At 40.9% G+C, this 24305-nt stretch overlaps 2 protein-coding genes across 2 annotated transcripts in view; one reads left to right on the top strand and one right to left on the bottom strand.

Annotated features, from left to right (window-relative positions):
* Positions 1–1229: 1229 nt before the first annotated feature.
* Positions 1230–5434, bottom strand: mrpl40 (mitochondrial ribosomal protein L40). The gene is made up of 5 exons (XM_088336183.1): positions 5265–5434; positions 5095–5175; positions 3260–3415; positions 1625–1706; positions 1230–1540 (listed from the first exon to the last, which is right to left on the bottom strand). Exons 1-5 carry the CDS (start codon positions 5324–5326, stop codon positions 1313–1315), a joined length of 609 nt encoding a protein of 202 aa, XP_088192309.1. The 5' UTR covers positions 5327–5434; the 3' UTR covers positions 1230–1312.
* Positions 5435–8633: 3199 nt separating this feature from the next.
* The window catches only part of LOC148365757 (lipoxygenase homology domain-containing protein 1-like), a 63075-nt gene continuing 47403 nt past the window's right edge, over positions 8634–24305 (top strand). Inside the window, 11 exon segments of the mRNA XM_088335091.1 lie at positions 8634–9060; positions 10959–11073; positions 11198–11209; positions 12475–12555; positions 12628–12812; positions 14832–14930; positions 15008–15060; positions 15062–15157; positions 18499–18622; positions 18789–18898; positions 23259–23399. Coding sequence (XP_088191217.1) covers positions 8634–9060; positions 10959–11073; positions 11198–11209; positions 12475–12555; positions 12628–12812; positions 14832–14930; positions 15008–15060; positions 15062–15157; positions 18499–18622; positions 18789–18898; positions 23259–23399 — 1443 coding nt within the window.

Raw genomic sequence — 24305 nt, 5'->3', positions numbered from 1 at the left:
ATTTTTTTCGCGAGGCGGATGGTAGCAAGGGTGTTGGCGGCGACTCCGGACCCGCATCAAGCCCTTTCTGTGGATCACCTAAGCTGCTTAGAACTGTTGCGGATCTGGGGAATACGACTGTACAACTAAAACAGCATCGCGAGGGCCCGCAGAAGGTGATGACATGATGTGATTTCTGCCAAGTGCTCTGAATGTTGAAGAAATTAAACGAGGCGCAGAAAAACGGTGGAAGTAACACATTTTGCTGCATAAGACACTCATTTGCGGACTGTTACCGCAACTGTCGATCTTTATTCAGTAGCATTGCAGTCTGTATTGAATAAAATGTCATTAACAATGACGCAAGACTGTGACAGAAACACTCAAATAAACTTTATACTGAACTAACTGAATTTTGGAAGCCCGTACAATCACAATGGCCTGTACATATGTTGAGCCGTCTAAGTGATCTTAAGCTCTCCCATCCCTTGCGCACATGGCAAAGTGATTATTGCGGCACAATAGCTCCTCTGTAGAGTACTATACATTTCTACGCCGATTCCTTTAATGCAATAAATGGTCGTCAATGAGTTCATTTTTATGGCTGTTTAACCTTGCAGCTTAAGATCTGGTACGGCTTTTACGGAAAGTTGAGTTTCTTAAATCTGCCCGGACGTCTTTCAATCGCATGCGCTCTGGAGTCTGGAATTTACGTTACTCAACATTTTTGGTATTTCCCTCAGTTGTTACTTATTATGTAGCGTTTTATTTCCTCCAACAAAAATAAAGATACTGTATTTTGTGGACTATACGATGCACCTAAAAACTCCAAATTGGCCAGAAATCTGAAAGTGCGCCATATATACTGGAAAATGCGGTGGTTAAAATTAGAAAAGCGCTGTTACGATTAAGTATTAAACATATTGTGATTGTGTAATCGAATTATTTTGCTTATGGTACTCTTGTTTTAATTCTTATTAAATGGTGAAGAGTGGTCTTTGAGTGCCCTCTTGTGGTTAACATGTAAATTGCTCGTTTCTAAAATGAATTTTGGTGGTGAAATCAGATGACACAATACTTTTTTTCTAAGATTAAATATTTTGATTTAAATGTATTTATTTTGCAACTACTACAGTTTTGATTCCATGGTCCTTATAGTCCAGTACCTTTTATATATGAACAATATATCCCTAAATACTGTTTTTTGAGGGGTGCAGAAAATACGGTATTTATAACACATTTCACAAATCCAACATTAATGAATATTGTTTATTTCATATGACTAATTTTTCAATAGAAAACAAAATAACTCCGAAAATGCGTACACTCCTTATCACTGAGTGTAGACTCTAGTGATGTCGGTGTACTTCCCGTCGGGCGCTTCATGGTCGATCTTGGGCGGCGTGTAGACGGGACCCTCGTAGGAAAAGGGGAAAAGGAGAGGGTCTGGCTCCAGTGCTGCCTTGTAAAGCTCCTCGGATTCAGCCTTGAGCTCGTCTAGTGCCTCCTGCTGAGCTTCAATGGCAAGTGAAATGGCCTGCATCTCAGCCAAGTGTTGCTCCTGAAAAAAGAACAGAAATGACGTGTCATTAGCAAACCATGTCTGAGGCCGCGTTTTTCATTTCTCGAAGAGGCGATCGATTACGTGTTTGTAGCGACTCCACTCCTTTAGCAAGAGAGCTCTGCCTTCGCTTTCATCAAACGACAACCTGGGAGCAGGGCGTTCCCTTTGGAAGAAGAACACATTTACTACTATTGATTTAAGGACAACAAATAACACATTTTCATTTCTAAACACGAAGCCTTTTTTGTCACACAATTCCAACCCCGCGGCATATGGAGAGATGCGGCTGATGCATGCATTTTTTTTCCTAACAGCAGCAGGGGGCAGCCGAGCAGAAACTAAGCGTGAGACACAACTTCCAATAAAGAACACTCTTCAAACTCATGGTCTGACGCACCACATTTTTAGCCAGCAGGCAGTGATGGGCAATTATTTAGAGTCGCAAGACTCTTGGCTGAAAAAAATGCATAAGGGCCAGGCAAGGAAGAAAAAAGTGTCTGGTTGATGTGTTTGTATATACCGATACAAGGTCTTGAAATTGATAACTCAGCAGTACAAGGAAGGAAAAACATATTGTCCATCCAAATACTCTCGTTAACTTCTTCATGCATGGGTTAAATTTCATTGTGTATTTGTCTGTAAAGGGACAATTATGTCTGATTGGTTTTGAAACACTCAAAATTTGTCTAAAAAAACGTAGTCATTTATAAATAAATAAACATTGAAAGTCATTGAAGCATAGTAATATATCTCCATTCTTGTTTTTTTTTTTTTCATTGTAAAACTCAGGATGCAAAAAAAGGTTTGCATGAAATTTAATATATGTTTTAATATGTAAAATTAATGATAAAAAATAAAAGTGCAGAAAAATACAGCCATACTTGAATGTTGGCCATGAGTGCAGTAAAAAGTCGGGTGTTAATGGGGGTACATAAGGGACACTCAGGATAAGGAAGGGACCAAAACCACGTTTTTAAACATATGTTAGGATTACCATTTTCATACAAGAGGGCCAGATTGAAACACCTGTGTTATCAAATCATGTGACCATTTGTGATTACAAAAACGAGCACCTATTTACTACTACTCGGAGAGAAAACGTGAATGAGGGCTGCGTCGTGTAAAATGTGAGCCCCATATTTCTTGACATCGCCAGGGCAACCATACTGTAGAGAATAGTGCCACATTGCAACACAGAAGTGTCTTTTTGTGTTGATGTCATTGGTGGTTTCCATGTTCAAATTGCATTTGCTTGTTATCGTTGCTCAAGGATTAAAGGAAACTTGAGCCACATTTACACCAATCATACCGAAAGTGTCTGTCACATTTCTGAAGTACCAGTGCTGTCCAATTCGGATGCATAAATTGAAGAATTGATTAGTGAGTGAAAGTTAATATTTTGAGTACATTGTAAATATTTAATAAAGTACTGGTAAACCGGTTTTGCTCCTGTTATGTATTACATGAGCAATGTTGGCATAACATGGATTCATTTCTCTCAAAGGCCTTAAAATGTTCCCAGACGTCATTACGTTGTTTTGTATTTAGAGTGTCATGACATTGTGGAAAAGAGCGGCTCGCTGTTTTCCTTGGTGCCGCCACAAAAAAAAAAAGAGCCAGATCCATCAAAGCAGAAAAAAAGGCTTGTTGTCTAGAATTTACAGTAATTATCACACAAAAGTAACAAAGGATGTGAATGAAAAATGCAAATTCCACCTTGTCTCATCTAAAAATTTGGTTGTCGTCATGAAGTCCTCGATAGGAATGAACTCCGGCGGAACTTTCTCTAACTTTTTCAACTTCCTCTTGAGTCTTTCCTTCAACAACTGCTCCCGCCCTGGGTCCACTTTCTTCTTCTTCTTTGGTTCCGCGCTTACAGAAATAGCATCAAAAAAGGACAAAAAGTAGTTGAAGCATTGAAATACACTTCCATACCTGTTAACGTAAGGGTTTCCCCGTATTTTGTTACTTTTATCATTTCAAACTGAGCACTCTGTATAAAAATTTGGTGAGACAGAAAAATTAAGAAATCTCGTTTTTTTTTTGTCAGACCGATCTTGTCTCGCCCATTCGGCGCTAATCCCGATGGTCTTGCTCACTGGTAGCAGACGGCAACTTCATCGCGGATTAATAATATTCTAACACTGCACAACAGAATGTTATCATCAATCAAGCATTTCTTATTTCAGAACTGTGAAAATATATATCTTGTGATTTATTTGGCAATTGTTGCTGCCATGTTATTGCACTACTTTTCATTTCAATATTGTTACGATGCACTATTTTTTTTCATTGCACTATGATTATATTGGTCCTGTTCCTAAGCACCGCGTTGCAAATAGTTTTGCATATTTATCCTGACAGTCTGTTATCTTATTTTTCTACTCAAGGTTTTTATAACATGTCTACCCTCGAGTGCCAATGCCGTTGTATACAATGTTTCACCACGTTGATATAAGTGATGAAGTTATATACTATTTTATACACTGTTTTATCTTACATAAAGTCAAATATACTTGTTTTAAAATCTGACTCCAGTGTTTGAGGGCAAACTCTGAGAGAAGGCTGTCGTAAGAACGCCTGTGCTTTGGAATGTGTCTTTGGTTTCTGTTTGTGTAGATAACAATGACTTATCACCTCGCCTGGGGGCAAGGGCAAGGGCGATGACCAATGACCCTTCTCCCAATGCTCCGAAGGACGATTGGGATAATTGCATCAACACGGCGCAGACCAATCAGCAATAGGCTTGGTCATGGGGCGTGACCAATCGGCATGAATTATAACAGAATGAATTATAACACCGGCATGATTTATAACAGAGGAGCCCCCGTAGTCATGTTGCTATGTCTCCTGCACACGATTGTAAAATTGGCAAAATTTGTTAAACTATTTGATTCGGCTAAATAAATTAATATATGGACTATATGCGGTGCTCGGGTCAATAATTTCCCTGACTTTAGAACATGCTCCAAATGTAAGGATTTGGACAAGACACGTGAAGTGTCTTGGAGTCAGATTGCAGTTTAGGAAATAATAAAACCTTACAGTGACAATAAAGGCCATTTTATTCTACGCAATGAAAGTACATATAGAGTTTAGGAAAACAATGGGGAACATGTACTGTGACATTTTTGTTGCAAACTAAATTGTGACCATTTATGTTACGGACTAAAACCATCCAGAGAACTGGTGAAGTTGGTGAAATCCTGGACTTCTACATATAATCACCAACACGAAGTTTACTGAAAGTGGGTAAAGGACTAAGAAAGATGCTGAGGAAATTGTTCTTGTTGATCATTTGGTAAATAAAACAAACTTGTTTAGACAATTTATCTTTGTTGTACAATCTACATAGTCTGTCTTGATGTGAGTACATAGGTGCCAGGTCGTGTGCGTGTGGTTTATTATCGCTTGATAAGGAGAAATGCATTCAAAGGGGAGCAATAGGCTGAGGTTGACAGGTATGCACTTCACAAATGATGCTTTGAGCCAAGACACAAATTACATTGGTTTTGATATTTGATAGGCTTCTGTCGGATTATCAACCCTACCTGAGCGGAGCAGACGTCCTTACTCCCCTCGATGGCTCAAAGAAAGGACAATGAGCGCCACCATTTTCTGCCAAAACACAACTGACAAAACACACAGCACACATTTTTCATACACAACATGAACTGTGCAATGAGTAACCTTGAGCTACAGAGCATTTCCTTTAACTTACCTCATTAGAGCAGTTGGACGGGATAAAATCCTACTAAAACAACGAGTTAGAGGCGCAGTCATTTTAAAATTATATTCACGCTAAACGCTAAGTTAGAGAAGAGTAGACGTATTTAGACCTTACAAAGACAGCGCGAGTTGATGACGTCAGAGTGTATGCGACAGCTAAGGGAGTAATCCTGATTACAGTATATACATCGTCAAAATTACTAACCACATTATTCAAGCATCAACATTCCTTAAAATATAATATTTCATCATCAAAATTCCACTCATGAAAACAACTGCACACAATTTTAAGTTCATCAAAAAAGGTAAAAATTATCAGAAAAAAATGATCTCTCAAGAACATAAAAACAAATTTCCCCCCCAAAAAAACAAGAACAAAATTCAGCTTGCATTATTCAACGTAAAAACACTTTTAGGGAGAAAAATGTACAATATGTCCTTCTCCAGCCATTGAACTTTTAACAAATCAGAGTTTGTATGACTGGTCACGTGATTTTGACTCCGGATACCCCGAGCCGACGCAGAGAGATGGCGTCATACATTGCCTCACTCATTTACACATTTTAAAGAAAAAAACCCGCCTTTTATTAAACTGTGAAACGCTCCAAACGAAATCGGCATTAAACAGTCAAACAACAATAAAAAATTAACAATTTTTGAGATAACAGAAAGTGCCGCAGAAATACAAACACTTAAACAATAAAAACCCCAGAAAAAAACATAAATAAATCAAGTTAGAATAAAAACAACAACTCGTTTACACTTTTGTCCTTTCAGTGAGTTAAATTGGGTAACAGTTCTTTTGTGAAATGCTATAAAATTAAAGCAACTCAATAATCATTATCTTTGGGGAACCATTTTCCATTCCTAAATGTATTTATACCCCTACACAATTGCCTATCCTATTATACTCCTGCCACACAGTCACACATGAAATGCAAATGTGCCGCAGTTTCCGCAAACTTCAAATCCAAATTTAGCTAAAGCACCTGTATCTGACCACTGCCTCCTGAGGTATAGAACCCATCATTAAACAGATTTCAGAAGGATTATTGGAAATTTCTAAATGAGTACAAAGCAAGTGTATTGTATGATGATTAAGAATATGATTGCTAAAATCAAACATTACAACGTAATTTGGCGGTCTAGGGAAGAAAAGGGATTTTCTCAAATTAAAAATTGGAGGGCAAGTGCCAAATTCAAGAGAAAAAAAAGGGGGGGGGGGGGGTGCTGAGTAAATAAAAAACTAAGAAATGGAAAATGAATTAATACAATTTTGGAATTATCATACTCCAATTTCTGGCGTTAATCTAGATCAGGGGTGGCTAACCCAGTCCTGGAGAGCCGCATGTCCTGCATGTTTCAGAGGTTTCTCTGCTCCAATACTGGTGATTCGAATCATCTGAATCATTATCAAGCTCCCACAAAGCCTGCTAACAAGCTGAAAATTGGCGTCACCCGTGTTGGAGCAGAGAAACCTCCAAAACATGCAGGACGTGCCACCCCTGATTTAGATAATAATGCTGAATTTGCTTTTTCTTTTATACGTTGCTGTATATATCAATGAGAAATGAAATTGTGAGAGACAGAACTGGAGTAGTCGTGGAACTGAGCAAGCCTGTTGATAAGAGAGTACTCGGTTGGTTTGGACACATGGAGAGGATGGATGAGGAGCGAATGTTGAAGAGGATTTGGGGGCGGCAGTAGCTCAGGAGGTAGAGTGCTCGTTTTGGGATCAAGGGATCCAGTTCGAATCCCGGCTTGTCCGTGTTACGTGTCGAAGTGTCCTTGGGTAAGACACTGAACCCCTAATACCCCCAATAAGCAGGTTAGCGCCTTACATGGCTGCAAGGCCACTATTGGGAAATGTGGAGCACATTGTAAAGCGCTTTGAGAAGTCAGTTGACTTGAAAAGCGCTGTATAAAATGCAGATCATTTCATCTACAGAGCAGAAGTCAATGGAAGGAGACCAAGAGGAAGGCCGCGATTGACGTTGATGGATGGTGTTATGAGTGCACTGCAGGAAAGAGGTCTAAATATAATGGAAGCTAGAGCTCTTGTTGGTGATAGAAAGGAGTGGAGGGGTGTTGTGAAAGGATAGTGGGATGTTGGACGCGTTCTCAGGGATGGGCAGGGCACCCGTATGATGAGGCAGGGGTAAACCAGTGAAAGCTGTCGGGCCCTGCTGTTGAACAGAAGAGTGTGTTGTGTCACCCTGACCCGAGTGACAAGGCCGCTTTCTGGTGTCCCATTTCATCTGGAGGGACGAAAGCATGACCAACTTGGGTGCCGAGGTGCCTAACTTGTTTGGGTGTTTGGGCAATTGGGTTGGCCATGCTCCAAAACTTTGTGTGTGTTTTTTTATGCTATTTATTTCCCTTTTATTTTCTTTGTTATTATATGTGTGTGTCTTGCTGTCGGTCACCCCTCTTGAGGGATATGACCAAGGTAGGTAGATAGATAGATAGATAGATAGATAGATAGATAGATAGATAGATAGATAGATAGATAGATAGATAGATAGATAGATAGATAGATAGTATATATCAAAACCAATAAATTAAGGAAGTAGGAATGTACTCACCAGCTTGGTTGCCTTGGGGGTGTCCCTTCCCCCCAGGTCACCGGTTTGAGCCTTAACACTTACAACGTTGATACCTGTTGCCTCCCTGCTTGGCGTTCGGCATTAGGGGGTTTTGATTACCTACATTCACCAACATTCAAAAAACATGCATTAATTTGGGGTATGATTGTGAGTGTGATGGCTGATCATCTCTGTGTGCCTTGCAACTGACTAATATTGATTTTGTTCACTATAATCGTGTAATCACATGTTTACACTATTAATCACTATGTACTGGTTTGGTACTGTATGTTGCTTTAATCTCTGTTCCGCCATTAACCCAAATACATGTTTTTCTTTCTTATCTTGACACTTAAGCTATATAGTCCTTCTCAGTCATTTTTAATGATCACGCCATGTGTTGTACAACACCGGTGTCTTCCCCAAGACAACCAGCCCAACAGCAGCTCGGAAGCGCCACGCAGACGTGGAGTTCTATGGGTCACTCCTGTGCAGTCACAGGTCACTTTAATCAAGTTTCACCGCAACACACAGGAATCGGTTTCAGGGTAGTACATAAATTAAAGATGCCCACAAAAGATTAAAAAACCAACAACACAAAGAGTGGCGGGGGAAACCTAAGATGTGGATGATGAGGAATCAGAGGATCTGCGTCTGAAAACCCGAGGCGAGAAGTCAGAAGGTGGGTGAGGTGTTCGGAGAACCGAGAAAAGAAGAAGCGGCGGAGGGACGAAGCAGGTTACAACTCAGAAGGGTCCACTCATCAGAGATGCAGCATGACTCGAGGGCAAGTTGAAGAAAAAGCTAAGAAGAAGAAAAGAAAAGCGGCGAGCAGGGATGAACTCTCGGATCAGTCTCAGACTACAGACGATGAAGACGACAACAACTTCAATGGGAAAAAGAGTAACGGCAATCTTCCGGATGTGATCGCCGCCACAAAGAAAACATCGAGTAGGCCTTCAAAAGACAAGATGGGTTCAAAGGATAAAAACTCGGAGAAAGAGGAGAAAGACGTAGAGGCAGGGAAGAGGAAGAAGAAGGGCAAGAACAGAAAAGGGTCTGAAAACAGCGACGAGGACAGCAAGAAGAGAAAAGGAAAGAAAAAGAAAGTGGAGAATTATGCGGAAATTTACGAGAGTGAGTTGAGGAATTACCAGGCAGAACTGGTGGAGAACTATGAAGATGAGTACCACAAAAAGAAAGGTATATTTCTTCACCCGAAAGCACAAATTACTTAATCCTGAGACAAGTTATCGTTTGGTAGACACTGTATATTATTTAGCCCTCATAATGTTAAAAGCGTGTTTTTCCATGTGTGTTTTTAGCACTTGTTTTCGGTTACACTACACCATACACTGGCACCAAGTGGTCAAATAATCCATGATGTTTAGGGTAACGTGAAATATTTGTTATTAAATAAAGGTTTGGTGTTATGAGTGCACTGCAGGAAAGAGGTCTAAATATAATGGAAGCTAGAGCTCTTGTTGGTGATAGAAAGGAGTGGGGAGGTGTTGTGAAAGGATAGTGGGATTGTGGACGCGTTCTTAAGGATGGGCTGGGCACCCGTATGATGCGGCAGGGGTAAACCAATCAAAGCTTTCGGGCCCTGCTGTTGAACAAAAGAGTGTGTTGTGTCAGCCTGACCCGAGTGACATGGCCGCTTTCTGGTGTCCCATTTCTTCTGGAGGGACGAAAGCATGACCAACTTAGGTGCCGACGTGCCTAACTTGTTAGGGTGTTTGGGCAATTGGGTTGGCCATGTTCCAAAACATTTTGTGTGTGTTTTTTTGCAATTTTTTTTCCCTTTTATTTTCTTTGTTATTGTATGTGTTTGTTTTGCGGTCGGTCACCCCTCTTGAGGGATATGACCAAGGTAGATAGATAGATAGATAGATAGATAGATAGATAGATAGATAGATAGATAGATAGATAGATAGATAGATAGATAGATAGATAGATAGATAGATAGATAGATAGATAGATAGATAGATAGATAGATAGATAGATAGATAGATAGATAGATAGATAGATAGATAGATAGATAGATAGATAGATAGATAGATAGATAGATAGATAGATAGATAGATAGATAGATAGATAGATAGATAGATAGATAGATAGATAGATAGATAGAAATAGAGGTTAGGAATTTAAAGCATTCATAGCTCAACCCCTTAAACCAGTGTTTCTCAGGTCGTGTCGGGACCCAAAAATGGGTCCCTGGCCTTTGCTTTAGCAAAATGATGCTATGAAGAAAAAACAGAGGCTCAATTACACTTTTTAAGAGTAGATGTGATAATGCCCTGCTCGATCTCTTTCCCCTGTTCAGACAATCGGTACGTTTGATATGGACCACATCTCATTTTATGGATTATGTTAGTTTTATTTCCCTTTTCTGCACATAGTTTTGAGTCCCAAGAATATTAGTAATAAGGGAAAGGAAAAGTGGAAAACAGTGACAACAACGATCAAGTCAAAGAGAGGAATGATTGCAAAATACAAAAATGGTGTAAAAGTGTCAGCCATCGAAGGTACAGTAAACAGTTTAAAATTTTTATATTTTTAGCTTTTTTCACAGTATATTGATCTTTATTACCTACATAATTAAATGATGATCATTTTAGGTACACAGTTTATTATCATTTTGTATTTTTTTTAGTATGTGTCTATTTTAAAGCAGTTTAGGGGGTTGCTTATATGCTATGTAGGCTTATATGTGAGTATATGCGGTCTTCAAAGTCATTTCAGTTTTGCTGGTTATTTTGTTTTTAAAAACAAAACAATAAAGTGACTATACTATTGTGTTTCCGTTTCAAACTGCAAAATCCTGTCTTTGGATACATTTGAGAAGTGGAAATCTTTTCTTGTTTGGGTTACAGTTTTGCATTAGGCGGACATGGTGGGCCCTGAAGCCAGACCAGTTGAGAACAGCTGCCTTTAGTTATGAAGACTGGCAAATGTTAGCAAGTAGCATTGACAGGTTATGAGAGTAAAACAGAAGAAACATGCCCAAACTGATTGACAAATTCAGCTTTTTGACCACACTGCCGCTCATGTGAGAGCACACCTTCTCTAATAATTGATTTACAATATTTTGTCAGTCTATGAAGTAGTGACTACGACAGGCGATGAGAGAGGAGCAGGGACAGATGCAAACGTTTTTGTCACTCTCTTCGGAGAATATGGCATCACTCCCAAGGTCCATCTGGCTAGCAAGTACGTTTTTCTCAAGATTTGGTTTTACCTGATTCATTTATCACGATCTTACCGTGTGTTGTTATGAATAACCCGAATTGTAGTTTCCCTTATCTAACCTGAGATTTTCATTTCACCCTAACAGCACAGAAAAAAGGTATGTTTGAAACTGATCTTGTTTTAAATGTACACATTTGTTTGGAATGAATCATCATTTTCAGTGTTGGACACGTTAATGAAAAACAGGTACGGTAAAATAATTGTTACTAGTTACTTCATTTAAATAGTAATTCAGTTTCCCCCCAGATCACTGATACTAAAAACTGGCACCGCACTCTGAAAGTAACTATCTAGTTACAAATAGAAACCAACACCCTAAAATTGCATAAAAATAGCCCACTTAAAAGAAATAGAAGAAAACATGTACACTGACTTGTGGAAGCAGTGAAGCCTTCATATTTCCTGGCTTTGTCACAGTTACCATGGCGCCCAATTGGCCCCGCCCATGTGGCGCCAGCTTGTTGACAGATTGGCAATCCGTCTATTTAAGCTCAGTGCTCTCACTCTTCCTTTGTCAGTCCGTCAACGAACCTGTGCCCCGCAAGACGTTGGTTTTGACTCGGTCCTGTTTCTTGTTGGTAATTTCTGTCCAGTTTTCGTTCCCGTCTAGTTTGTCCTGTTTTATTTCGATATCCTGTTTCAATATCAAACCTTTCTGTCCCGTCCTGTCCGTTATCGACCTCATCTGTCCGATATCTGCTTGGGCAATTGGTATCGATCTCGTCGGTCTCTGGCTTCCCGTCTTTCCACGACAGAATGCTGCCTAACGTGCATGACTCCCCATTTCCCGTAAAATAAAAGGCTTGTGTGAGAAACGTAACGCATTTGGGTCCTGATCCTGTTCCGGTTCATGACAGGCTTGTGCAAGCTTGAGAGTTTGCAAAGGAACACTTAGCCGAGACACTCCATTTCTATTCTGTCCCTGGGCTTCAAACCCCTCGAAGATCTCTTTCGCAATTTCTGGCCTATTTCCAAGATGTTTCTTTTTTCTCCAAACATGGTGCATTGCAAAAATAATTTGGTTTAACCATAAATGTATTTACTTGTTCTTTGTCGCTAAATATAAACATGCCTTCCCCACTTATCATTGTGGTTCAAGGGTTGTATATGTCAATGTAAGTAAAGCCCAAGTTTTTAGCATTCAGAGGAAACTAATTAATGATCCGCATTAAATAAATGGCAAAAATAACCCACTAACATACCATGGAGTAGAGACACTAAAGTTACAAAGTTGTATTAACACATGACAGTCCTTGTTGCAAAGAAAATACTTGTAACACATAAGTCCCAACGCTGATCGTTTGTTTGTAATTGTGAATGTCATATATAAAGATTGTATTTATCATTCTAAAATGTTTTTAGGAGCCGCACTGCGTTTGAGAGGGCAAAAACGGATGTGTTTAGAATAAGAACCCACAATGTTGGCTCTTTGAAAAAGATTCGGTGAGTAAAACTGTAATTTGTGTTTCGACTCGCATGTTCTACGCAACTAATCTTACCTTTGTCCCATTTCAGGATCGAACACGACAACACGGGCCTAAATGCCAGTTGGTTCTTAGACCGGCTGGTGGTGACGGATGTGATCAGGCCTCATTTGAGGTACTACTTTGCTTGTAACAACTGGCTCAGCAAAACAGAAGGAGATTGCCTTTTTGTCCGGGATTTACTGGGTACACCGGACCCCATGGATATGCCAAAATGTATATAACAATATTATGATAGTTTTAATACATACACACACTATCGTTCCGAAGTTTGGGGTCACTCCAACAATTTTGAGTTTTCCATTAAAAGTCATACTCTTATTCATCAAATGAGTTGTCCAATGTAGGTGTTCTTTTGCCCGTATCAATCCCTTCATTTTGTTGGCCAGTCTTAGACCTTTTCTTTGCCCCTTGCCTTAAAGGCCAGCATCTTAGTGTCGTCTCTTCACTGTGGATGTTGACACTAGTGTATTATGGGTACTATTTAATGAAACTGTTAATTGAGGACCTGTATGGTATTTCTCAAATTAGAGACTCTAATGTACTCCCACTTCATTATCTACTCTGTTTAGACCCTGTTTGCGCTGTTATATGAAGGAAGTAATACACGCCGTTGTAGGAGAGCTTCTTGAGTTCTTGGAAATTCCATTCACGGAATAGCATTACATTTCTAATACAATAATAGACAGTCAAGTTTCACATAAAGGTTCTGTTTTTCTGGCCATTGTTGATAAAGTTTTTCCACACCCACAAATGTGATGGTGCAAATACTCGGCAACCTCAAAGAAAGGTCAGTTTTATAGCTTCTCCAACCAGTTCAACTGTCAGCTGTATTATTAAAACACTGGAGTGCTGAATGCACAAAACAAGACGTACGCCATTTGTAAGCAACGTTTGAAAGATATACAAAACAAAATTGACCTGAGAATGTGCAGACTTTTATTTTGAGTGCTGTGGCTCTGCCATACGTGCAAAATCTGGAGAAATGGGAAACTACGACCCAAAGGCAGATGGATTAAACCAAAGAAAGTATCTGAAATTGTTATATTCGTGCCAAAAAATCAAATATTACTTTTCACATAAATCACAAAAAGGAAATGTTTAAAAAAATGAAGTAAGAGGCCTAATCAACATTAACACTACAGGGATCACACAAAAAAAATAATTAATGATTAAATTACCAGTTTTCATTGTTTACTGAAATGTCATTGTCAGAACCCGAAGAGACGGAGGACCCAGACGCGTAACGTTTTCACACAAGCTTTATTTTACGGGAATGGGGAAGTCATGCACATGAACACAAACGCCATTGATTCGGCGGAATCGATACCGGAGACTGGATAAAAGAGCAAAATACTGGATAGGGCAGGACAGACGGAAGCGATACTCAAGACTGGAGCAAGATACCGGACAGGACGGGACAGACGGGATCGATACCGGATACTGGAGCAAGATACCGGACAAGGTAGGACAGACGGAATCGATACGGGATACTGAAAACACGCGCAAGATACCGGATAGGACGGGACAAACGGGAACGATACCGGGTACTGGAGACTGGAGCAAGATACAGGACGAGACAGGCACGATTGATACCGGATACACGAGCAGGATACCAGACAGAGTCAAAATACAAGTCTTGCAAGTGCAGAGGTTTGTTGACGGACTGACAAGGAGTGAATTAGAGCACTGAGTTTAAATAGGAGCGAAGCCAATCAGGCAACGAGCAGCAGCTGGTGCCAAATGGGCAGGCCCATGTGAGGGCAAAGGGCAACCGTGACAGTCATGGTCATTGCGCAGTTGGTTAAGTGGGCTACGATCAGGACATTCCCCCCTCGGGTAGCTCTTTAGACGATTAATAGAATTGTATTGTTATAAAAAGACACACACTCGCAATACGGGAAGACGAACATTGGCCTATTGGGCATTGCTAGAGGATGTGGCGCATGGGAAACTTCCGAGGGGGCAGACTTTCAGAGACCAGCAAGACCTACTTTGAATATTTATCAACGATGCTCCCTTGGTCTTTTATAGGCATAAAGCAGTGGCTCCCTTATGTGTGGCAACTTCAGAGTTAATTGAGATTTATAAAGACAAACAGGCGTGGAACGTGCATACGCACTATTTTGTACATTTATTTAAAAATAAGGACATTTTGTAGCGACCCTAAACTTTGGAACATTAGTGTAAATACATTGAAATAATGCATGTTACAAGATAATTATTTTTTTACAGATAACAAGTTTATAGTCAGCGTATTCACTGCAGATATAAAAGGTAGTGGAACCGACGCTGATGTCTTTATTAATATATTTGGAGAGTTTGGAGATACAGGTAAAATGAATGTATCAACGAGTGTTGATTATGTTATTTTTCATTTAACTCATTGTGGTTTGCTTTTGATTTTTTAGGAGAAAGGCTACTAAACACTGACAAAAATAACTTTGAAAAAGGAACAGAGGACAAAAATTACCATTGAAGCACCAAACTTGGGGAAAGTGAGGAAGATAACTATTGGCCATAACAACAAAGGATCTTCTGCGGGATGGTTTGTAGACAAGGTGGAACACAAGCAGACAACACAATTTTGGCTGTTTAATGATCAGGAACTGAAAACTAAACTTTTGCCGTAAATTTCCAACAAATTAAAAGAATTGCTCTCTATTAGTAAGTTGAGATATTTTTTGTTTTTGTCTATTTCTTGTAAACTGAGGATGGGCAACTACTGACATAAAAAAAACTGATATTATTCCAAAACCAACATTTTCAGTACTCACAATAGTATCCAGTACCAGTATCGTCTGTCTTCTACAGCAGTGGTTCTCAACTGGTCGGACTTTAGGACCCATCATCCCATCCTAATTAAAAGCCGCAAACCAAATCAAGAAAAAAAAAATTATTGCATAGAAAGATTGTGCCGTTTAAATCAGAGATAATAATAATAATAATAATAATAATTTCCTTGTATTGTCATTATGTGTAACAATGTACACAGAACGAAATGTCGATTGCACCTGACCCGTTGTAGCGAGCCGATGCAGCCGCAGCCAACAGAGGGCGCCGCCGACCACTTTTCAAGTCTTAGGAATGACTCGGTCGGGGCGCGAACCACCGACCTCCCAGTCTCAAAGCGGGCGCCTTACCATCTAGGCTACTGAGCTGGTATAGTATAGTTTATCCAATTGAAAAAGACCAACAAATACAAAACTACTATAAAGGATTATATTCCCTTTAAAGCAGCATTTAGCGGCTCTGAGAGGTAAAACAAAGATAATTCAACTAAATATAGGTACAGGGAAGAGACGCTTTGTGTCCTGCCACTTACTCAATTCAGCATCCAGGGTTCCGCGAAAAATCCGGGTTAAAAACAAGTGCTGAAGAAAGCAGTTCTGTTGAGGACTTTTATAACAATGAGGACAAAAAAGGAAAAAAATAACAGAATATTCTGGGCCTGTTAACAGCACAAAGTCCTTTTCAAACCAGCATCGACAAAATGGCAGACGATTTATTTTTTAGGAAAGAGGCAGTGTTTGACAAGAAAGTTAAGTGGGGTTTTCCATAAGAGGTTTGACAAAGGCCCGCAAACCACCGAAAACTAATGTGCAACACAATCATAGGTTGTGAACTTGTGACCCACCAGTTGAGAAACACTGTCCAAGCAAATCAGCAACATGAAAGTAAAGGGATAGTGAATTGCCTTTAGACAATTTTAATATTTAAAAATTATATATCAGTCAATTTTAAGGAGGAATTGAAATTGTACAGGTATATACTTTTGGTATTGGTCTCTGGTATCAGTAACTGCTCAAGATTTGGGTATGAGAATCAAACTGAAATAATTTGTTGTAGAATATCCTTATTATAAACAATTACTCTCAATGTCAAAACAAAGGAGTTCTTTCATGTATTTCATCATAGTATACAAATCTACTGTTGCACTTATTGCACTTGTGTCTCGGCACTTCAGACATGTGATCCTCTCGTCTGAGTGACTTCTACAAATGAATGAGCTCACTCCCACGATTCCGCTCATGCATACACGCAGACCGGTGGGATGATGTCACCCTAGCCATCGTGTAAAGAGAAACCCTTCCCCATTAAAGGATTAGCTTCCCTCGAACAAGCAGACATGTTGATGGATTTGAAAAGATGATTTTCGTCAACACTAAAACTTTACATTTACATCCATATTCCTGACGGGCAAAACAGAATGAGCAACGTTTTATAATACCTGAAAGCAGGCATAAAAGGCCCTTGCTATTTGGTTGTAGATAGGGGCTGGGCAAACTATACCCCGCAGACCACATGCATCTTTTTAAATCCAGCCTTCCTAACAAAAACAAAGTTTTGGCTAAACTCTAGATAATGCTCCGTTATAACGTTGTACAACGTGGCACTCTGAGTAAGAATTGTGTGATGATGAGATAAAATCTAATACATTTTCTTTTATCATCCATACTCCAACTGGCCTGGCGCTCTCACCAACGCAATCCGGGTTCTATTCCCGTTCCATTTAATGCTGAGCAAACGAGGTCAAGTCAAGTCAAGTCATGTTTACTTGTGACACTCTTGATCACAAGGAGTCTTTAAGGGCTGTACAAACCACGGATTATTATTACACCATCCCCTGATCTAAAACCTACATGAGGGCAAAGAAAAGCTCAAACCTCAACATGAGGTAAACAAAGAAACCTTGAGAAGGGACCGCACATGAGGTAATCCCCCTTCTAAGATGACCAGGCTGCAATTAATGTTGCCATGACAAATAATACACAGATATTGTCAACATGAAATATAGGTCATTCATGAGCTATAAAATAGAAGTGTGTTTCAGGCAACATTTAAACAGTTCCACCAAGGTTGCAGATCGAATCTCAGGGGGCAGAGCATTCCGCAACACCGGGGCCCGAATGGAGAACGCTCTCAAACGAGCGGATCTCTTCTTGGCTCTTGGGATCACTAGTAGACCAGCATTTTCAGAGCGAAGGCTCCGGACCAGAACATAGGGAGAAATCAAATCTGAAAGATGAGGGAGCAATTCATTGCATGATTTTGTATAATACCAACAGAACCTTAAAATCACATCTTAAGCTAAAAGGGAGCCAATGCAGGTTAGCTTGTCAACTGATCAATCTTTGCTCAATTACGGTGATATTCTACAGTCAAACCTCTATATAAAACACACCCGAAGTTTGAAAAATGCATGTATACATGAATATATGCAGTATTAGAAATAAATAAGGCATTTTTATTTTCTTTCATTGCAGTCCAGTACCAGACAACTCACAGTACGGTACCAGTCTGTGACCCTGTGGTTGCTGACCGTTGCACATTTCAAGGGCGTAATATAATAAGTCCGGTGTGCGTTGGTTGAAAGTGTTTCAATCCTTTTCCTTTGCGTCAACTTTCTTAACAATTGTCATTTTATTTTTGAGCGCTCTCCTGTTCGTCTCTCATTTGTCTCTGTCATTCTGTCATTCTACCTCCAACGGGCCAACCCTCTCTCTTTCCTTAGCTTCCCCTGGTGCCTGATCACAAAAACATGACTGCAAAATGTTTTGAAAAACTTACAAAAAAGTGCTAAATAATTAAAGTGCAACAAAACGAGACGACATTAACAAACAAATAACATATAAATGAAATAACATGAAAATAAATGAATAATGCATAAACCTGCCAGGGGGTGTTCCCTGTTACAAGCATCCATTCAACATTCATTCATTCACCTCATGCACTCAATTACATGGGTCTCACACCACAACTCGACTATACTGCCTCATTTTAACATGTACTAGATTTAGAAACCCCTGCTAAATGATCTTGATTAGATGGAGAGGAATGTTTTGTCATCTTTATTGCGTTTTAATCTCCATTTATAGAGTTATTTTGTTGGCATTTTTAGGTGATCTTGGATGATCTGGGAAACAAACTAGTGTACGAATTTCCCGTCAGTCGTTGGTTTGCCATCGATGAAGACGATGGCAAGATTCAAAGAGACATTTTGGTGGGAGGAAGCCAACCCACAGGTGAGAAAAAATTGATTTTTTTCTCCCCGCTTTTGTATATCAAACATCTTACTTTTTGTAAAGAAGCCTTGTTGATTTACTGCCTATTAATGTTTCAATGTCAATGATGTTGTTTTTTAGCTCTACTGACAAAATATAGAGTCTCACTTGTAATTATTCCTGACAGGGATCGTGTACAACGTCCAGATCGTAACCGGAAACATCCGAGGAGCTGGGACAAACTCTAAAATTCACATCGTGATGCACGGCACCAAAGGCCTGAAAAATAGCGGAAAAGTCTGTAACTCTCCCTGGCTTGGTCTTTATTTACAAGAGATTTCCTAGAAACAATGTCTGATGGACTATCAATTTTCTCACTCAACAGTTTGATTTATGCTATATTTGTAGAATATGAGTTCAAAAGCAAAATCCACCTGTTTCTAGCCATCTCTGGGGACAGCTATTTTGAAAATGCGTTTGAGTGAAGAGTCACTCATAAGTTTACAGTGGTACCTCTTCATACAAGCTTATTTTGTTCCAGGACCTTATCGTAATTCTTCGTTCCCTAATAGAAAGTAACTAAAAACGAATTGGTCTGTTTCTGTCCTTCCGAAAGCGTCCAAACACATCTTCCCGATCAATAAAAACACAACAAATGTGTTCTTAAACATAAAGAAATACAGTAGTAAGATCAATAAGATGAAATTAACAAGGAAAATGCGAGTTTATCATGAGCAATAACCATGGAGGGAGTCACCATAACAAAGTTGTGAGTGGTGCAAGTGTCAAGACCAGAACAAAAGTAGGACCTAGATGCGTAACGTTACTCACAAGTTTATTGAAATATAGAGGAAAGGCAGTGCAGATCCGGTGCTCGCTCTACAGGGGAAGCAAGCCGCTCACGGGATCGGAACGTGTCCTGAATGCGGAAGTGGATCTTCCGGAGCGGGAGATCGTAGCATAGTTAGACGGAAAAACAGGTCGTTAGCTTGGACGGGAGATCAGAACGTGGTCGGGGTCAAAAAACGGGTCGTTAGCCGGGACGCGAGATCAAAAAGTGGTCGGGGTCAAAAACAGGTCGTAGCAGGGGACAAAAGGGGGAAATCAGCAACGGACGAGTGGAAAACAGGTGACAAAACGGGAGTGACGGGATTCAGAGTCTAAAATGCTTGCTTGTTAAAACGGAGGTTCGCTGACGGAATGACAACAGGCGAGTGAAAGGACTGAGCTTAAGTAGGACGGGGAACCAATCAGGTAGCCAGCAGCAGCCGGCGCCAAACGAGCAGGGAAAGGTGCATGTAATGAGTCATCATTACAGCAGGAGGGAGAGGTGTTTGCAAGAAGGAGTGATGGAGATAGAATGCCTGTCAAAGTATACGTTTTCCCTGTATTTTATATGTTTTTTGATAATTTGCAATTGTGAATGCAGTACAACAAGTCTTATATATATATATATATATATATATATTTTTTTTTTTTAAACTTTATTTTTGTTTCATCCGGATCGTCTCGGTTACTAATAGCAAACAACAACCTCATCAAAGATTGCTAATGTTGTCGCAGTATTCTACATAATCTGTCTTCCTGGGAGTAAATATGTGCCACATTGTGTTAGTAAGGTTTAATATAGCTCTAACAGGGCAATTGCAATCAATAATACGGGGATCAATTGGCTGAGGTTGACAGATAAAATGTATAAGATTGAGCGACTGTTGATGAGACGTAAGAACTCACTGCACGATTAAAATTAAAGTTACTGTAACTTTAAATGAGCATACACTGTATGTATATGTATGTATATACCGGAGCCATATCCCCCCTAGAGGGAGGTGGCTAGAGTCAAGAACACACTCAAATTCTTGATTCTTTCTGGGACATTGATACAGAGGAAGGGATTCCCAGCCCCCTCGCTTAGCCCAACCTGTCGTTGGGAGTCGTTAGGGACAAAATCCCCCAATTCTGATCGCTAATTGGTTAAAGAGCACATCACCTCCAGTCTCCCCTCCTCATTCGACCCCTTTCAGTTTGCCTACAGGACAAACCGCTCCACCAGGGATGCCATCTCCTCTGCGCTTCACCTGAGCCTGACACATCTAGAGGAGAAGAACACCCATGTGCGGATGCTGTTCCTGGACTTCAGTTCAGCATTCAACACCATCATCCCACAACATCTAGTGGACAAAATGAGACTCCTGGGTTTCAACACCCCCCTGCGGAACTGGCTGCTGGACTTCCTCTGTGACAGACCCCAATCAGTGCGGATAGGTCAGAACAGTTCAGATGTCATCTACCTCAGCACGGGCTCCCCCCAAGGCTGCGTCCTAAGCCCCTTGCTGTTCACCTTGATGACACACGACTGCGTCCCTAGGTCCGCCACAAACCACATCGTGAAGTATGCTGACGACACAACAGTGGTGGGCCTCATCAGGGATGACAACGACCTGGCCTACAGAGAGGAGGTGGAGCAGCTGGTGGGCTGGTGCAGGGACAACAGCCTGGTCCTGAATGTCGACAAAACTAAAGAGATCATTGTCGACTTTAGGAAAAACCAGCCCAACCATGCCCCACTTTGCATCAACAACAAGGCTGTGGAGGTTGTCAGCAGTATCAAGTTCCTAGGGGTGCACATTACAAACAAACTCACCTGGTCCGTAAACACTGCATCACTGGTTAAGAGGGCACAGCAGCGCCTGTACTTCCTGCGGAGGATGAGGAGAGCCCACCTGCCCCCACCCTCCCTCATTACATTCTACAGGGGCACCATAGAGAGTATCCTGACCAGCTGTATCTCTGTGTGGTGTGGAGGCTGCAGCGCTACCGACTGGGGTAGTGTGAGGAGGGTAACGAGGACAGCAGAGAAAATAATCGGGACTACACTTCCCTCCATTCAGGACATTGGCCAGAAGCACTGCCTATCCCATGCTAAAAACATTACCGGGGACCCCTCTCACCCCCATCATGGACTGTTCACTCTGCTAGCCTCTGGGAAGAGGTACTGCAGTGTGCGGTGCAGGACCACCAGGCTCCGCAATAGTCTAGTCCCCCTGGCCATTAGACTGTTAAATGGTCAATCTAACATATAGTTAACTTAAATCTAAACGGCTGCTAATCTGACTTTTGCACTACTGGCAGTTTTTTTTATAGCTTGCCACTCCTTGCACATTGCTCTCTGCACTATTGTAATTACAGCGTTATTGTTACAGTGTTAATGTTACTGTGTACCTGACTTGTTAACCTGACTGCCCATTTTGCGCATCTGGTTAGCTACTCTTCTTGCACTATCGGCACTATGGTAAAATACTATACGTAGCCAAAATACAATACAACATTATTTATATCTGTACATTCAAGGAAACTGTGGGGGTCAGATGCATCGACATTTCGTTCTGTATACACGTGTACTAGAATGACAATAAAGTAGATCTGAATCTGAATCTGAATCTAATTGCGAGCACCAATGTTTCAAGTCTCAGGTATGACTCGGCCGAGGATCTAACCAGCGACCTCCTAGTCTCGGGCCGGGCGCCCTACCCATCAGGGCCCACCAAGCTGGAACGTACACGCAAAACGATTTTACCGCACAATTAGTTTTTTGTAGAAGGGTGCACAGGCAAACTGGAAATGGCTAATGCTGGCATTGAGCAGTCAAGACCGGTGAGCGGTCTCTAGTGGTAGTCTTTGGGAATGCTTGTACTTTTCCATTGAATGCGGAGCAAGATTCTTCTTCCAAATAAAACTCATACATCTAAAGTCTCGTCTTTAGAGTTGCTCGCATAAAGAGGTACCATTGTATTCTGTTTTTAATACCGGACACAGATTGAATAGGATGCCAGTTCGTTATGTTGACTTTTCTTATTTGTTTTGACTTTTTTCGCACTGTTTACATCTTTGTCACCATTGGCTGATCATGTTGCTGTTGTGATTTGTGATTGGTTATTTAATATAAACAAAGGGCACAGGGGAGGTCTTTTTGAACAGGTTAGAATTTCTTATCTGAGGTTAGAGCTCACTCCTCTCTTTTCCTTGCAAGTTCAAAATCCATTGAACTATTCACTCCCTATTTTGAGTTTCTACTAAGCTTTTAACTTATAATGAGGAGCTATGGTTCACCTGCTTTCTAAAGCAGACCCACGATTTGTCATTTGCTGAATGTTGAGAAAATGTGATGTCATCATCCCTCGATACAAACTGTAGCCAGCAATGGCTACAAAGAGAATCAGTTCATTGTTCATGGATCGCTTGACCGACTGGGGCACCAATGAGGATGCGATTACGGACAGCTCCCTCCTTAACGCATGTTGATAGGTTTAAAGTTTAGTAGACTCTCAAGATAAAGAAAAAATACTTGGATTTTGAACTTTTAAGGATAACAGGGGAGCCAGACAAAACCTCAGGCTAGAACAGCAACATTATTTGTTGAGAATGACAATGATCAAACAACGAACAACATTGAGCAATAACACTCAAAATAACGAACTGGCATCCTATACAATTTTATTAACAGATGTCCAAAAACAAAAAACAAAGAAACTTAACACATATTCTTCTATCTATGAATATGTCAGTACAACACAATAGCAAGAATGTTAGGAGATCCTTTGGGTTGACTTTTGGGGTAACAAAAAAAAAACTCAAAACAAGTTTTGCATGATTTCAGGTGTTCCTCGAGGGAGGCAAATTTGAACGAGGCCTTACTGACATCTTTAAAGTGGAGATTGCTGCACTTCTCAGCCCCCTCAGCAGGGTTACCATTGGCCATGACAATGATGGGGTCAGTGCTGGTTGGTATTGTGACAAGGTGAGAACAATCCCTCTGTATGAGTGGCTTTAACCCTCTTGTTACCATGGGGGCACCGGGGCCCCTATTTTACAAGCTCTATCTAAATTACTGTGACTCTGCGACATTGGGCAAATTAGGTCAAGTAGTTCTCCAAAACACACACAAGGTGGCAGCAACTTCCCACAATCGTGTCACGATTGCCCATTACCCTTACCTGGGCCCGCTCGTTTGGCACCAGCTGCTTCTCGTTGCCTGATTGGCTCCCCTCCTATTTAAACTCAGTGCTCCCATTCACTCCTTGTCAGTCCGTCAACGAACCTCTTCACTTGCAAGACTTGCATTTTGACTCTGTCCGCTATCCTGCTCGTGTATCCAGTATCCGGTATTGAACCCGTCTGTCCCGTCCTGTCCGGTATCTTGCTCCAGTATCCGGTATCAATCCCATCTGTCCTGTCCGGTATCTTGCTCGTGTATTCAGTATCCGGTATCAATCCTGTCTGTCCTGTCCGGTATCTTGCTGTTGTATCCAGTATCCGGTATCGAGCCCGTCTGTCCCGCCCTGTCCTGTATTTTGCCCGTGTATCCGGTATCGATTCATTCTATCCGGTATCCTGCTCGTGTATTCAGTATTCGGTATTGATCCCGCCTGGCCCATCCTGTCAGGTATCTTGCTCGTGCATCCTGTATCAGGTATCGATCCCGTCTGTCCCGTTCTGTCCGGTATCTGCTCGTGTACCTGTATCTGGTATCGATCCCGTCTGTCCTGTCCGGTTTCGATCTCTTCTGCCCCTGGCTTCCTGTTTTCCCCTCGCCTGACTTCTCTGTCTCACTTCTTCTGCCTAGCAATCACCGAATCGCTGGCGTTTGTGTTCCTGCGCATGACTGCCCCGTTTCCGTAAAATAAAGCTTGTGTGAAAACGTCTG

This window comes from Urocampus carinirostris, chromosome 5 (genome assembly GCF_059441175.1).
Source record: "Urocampus carinirostris isolate Australia breed hairy pipefish chromosome 5, RoL_Ucar_1.0, whole genome shotgun sequence".
Lineage (NCBI taxonomy): Eukaryota > Metazoa > Chordata > Actinopteri > Syngnathiformes > Syngnathidae > Urocampus > Urocampus carinirostris.
This window is presented reverse-complemented; position numbering and strand designations above follow the sequence as displayed.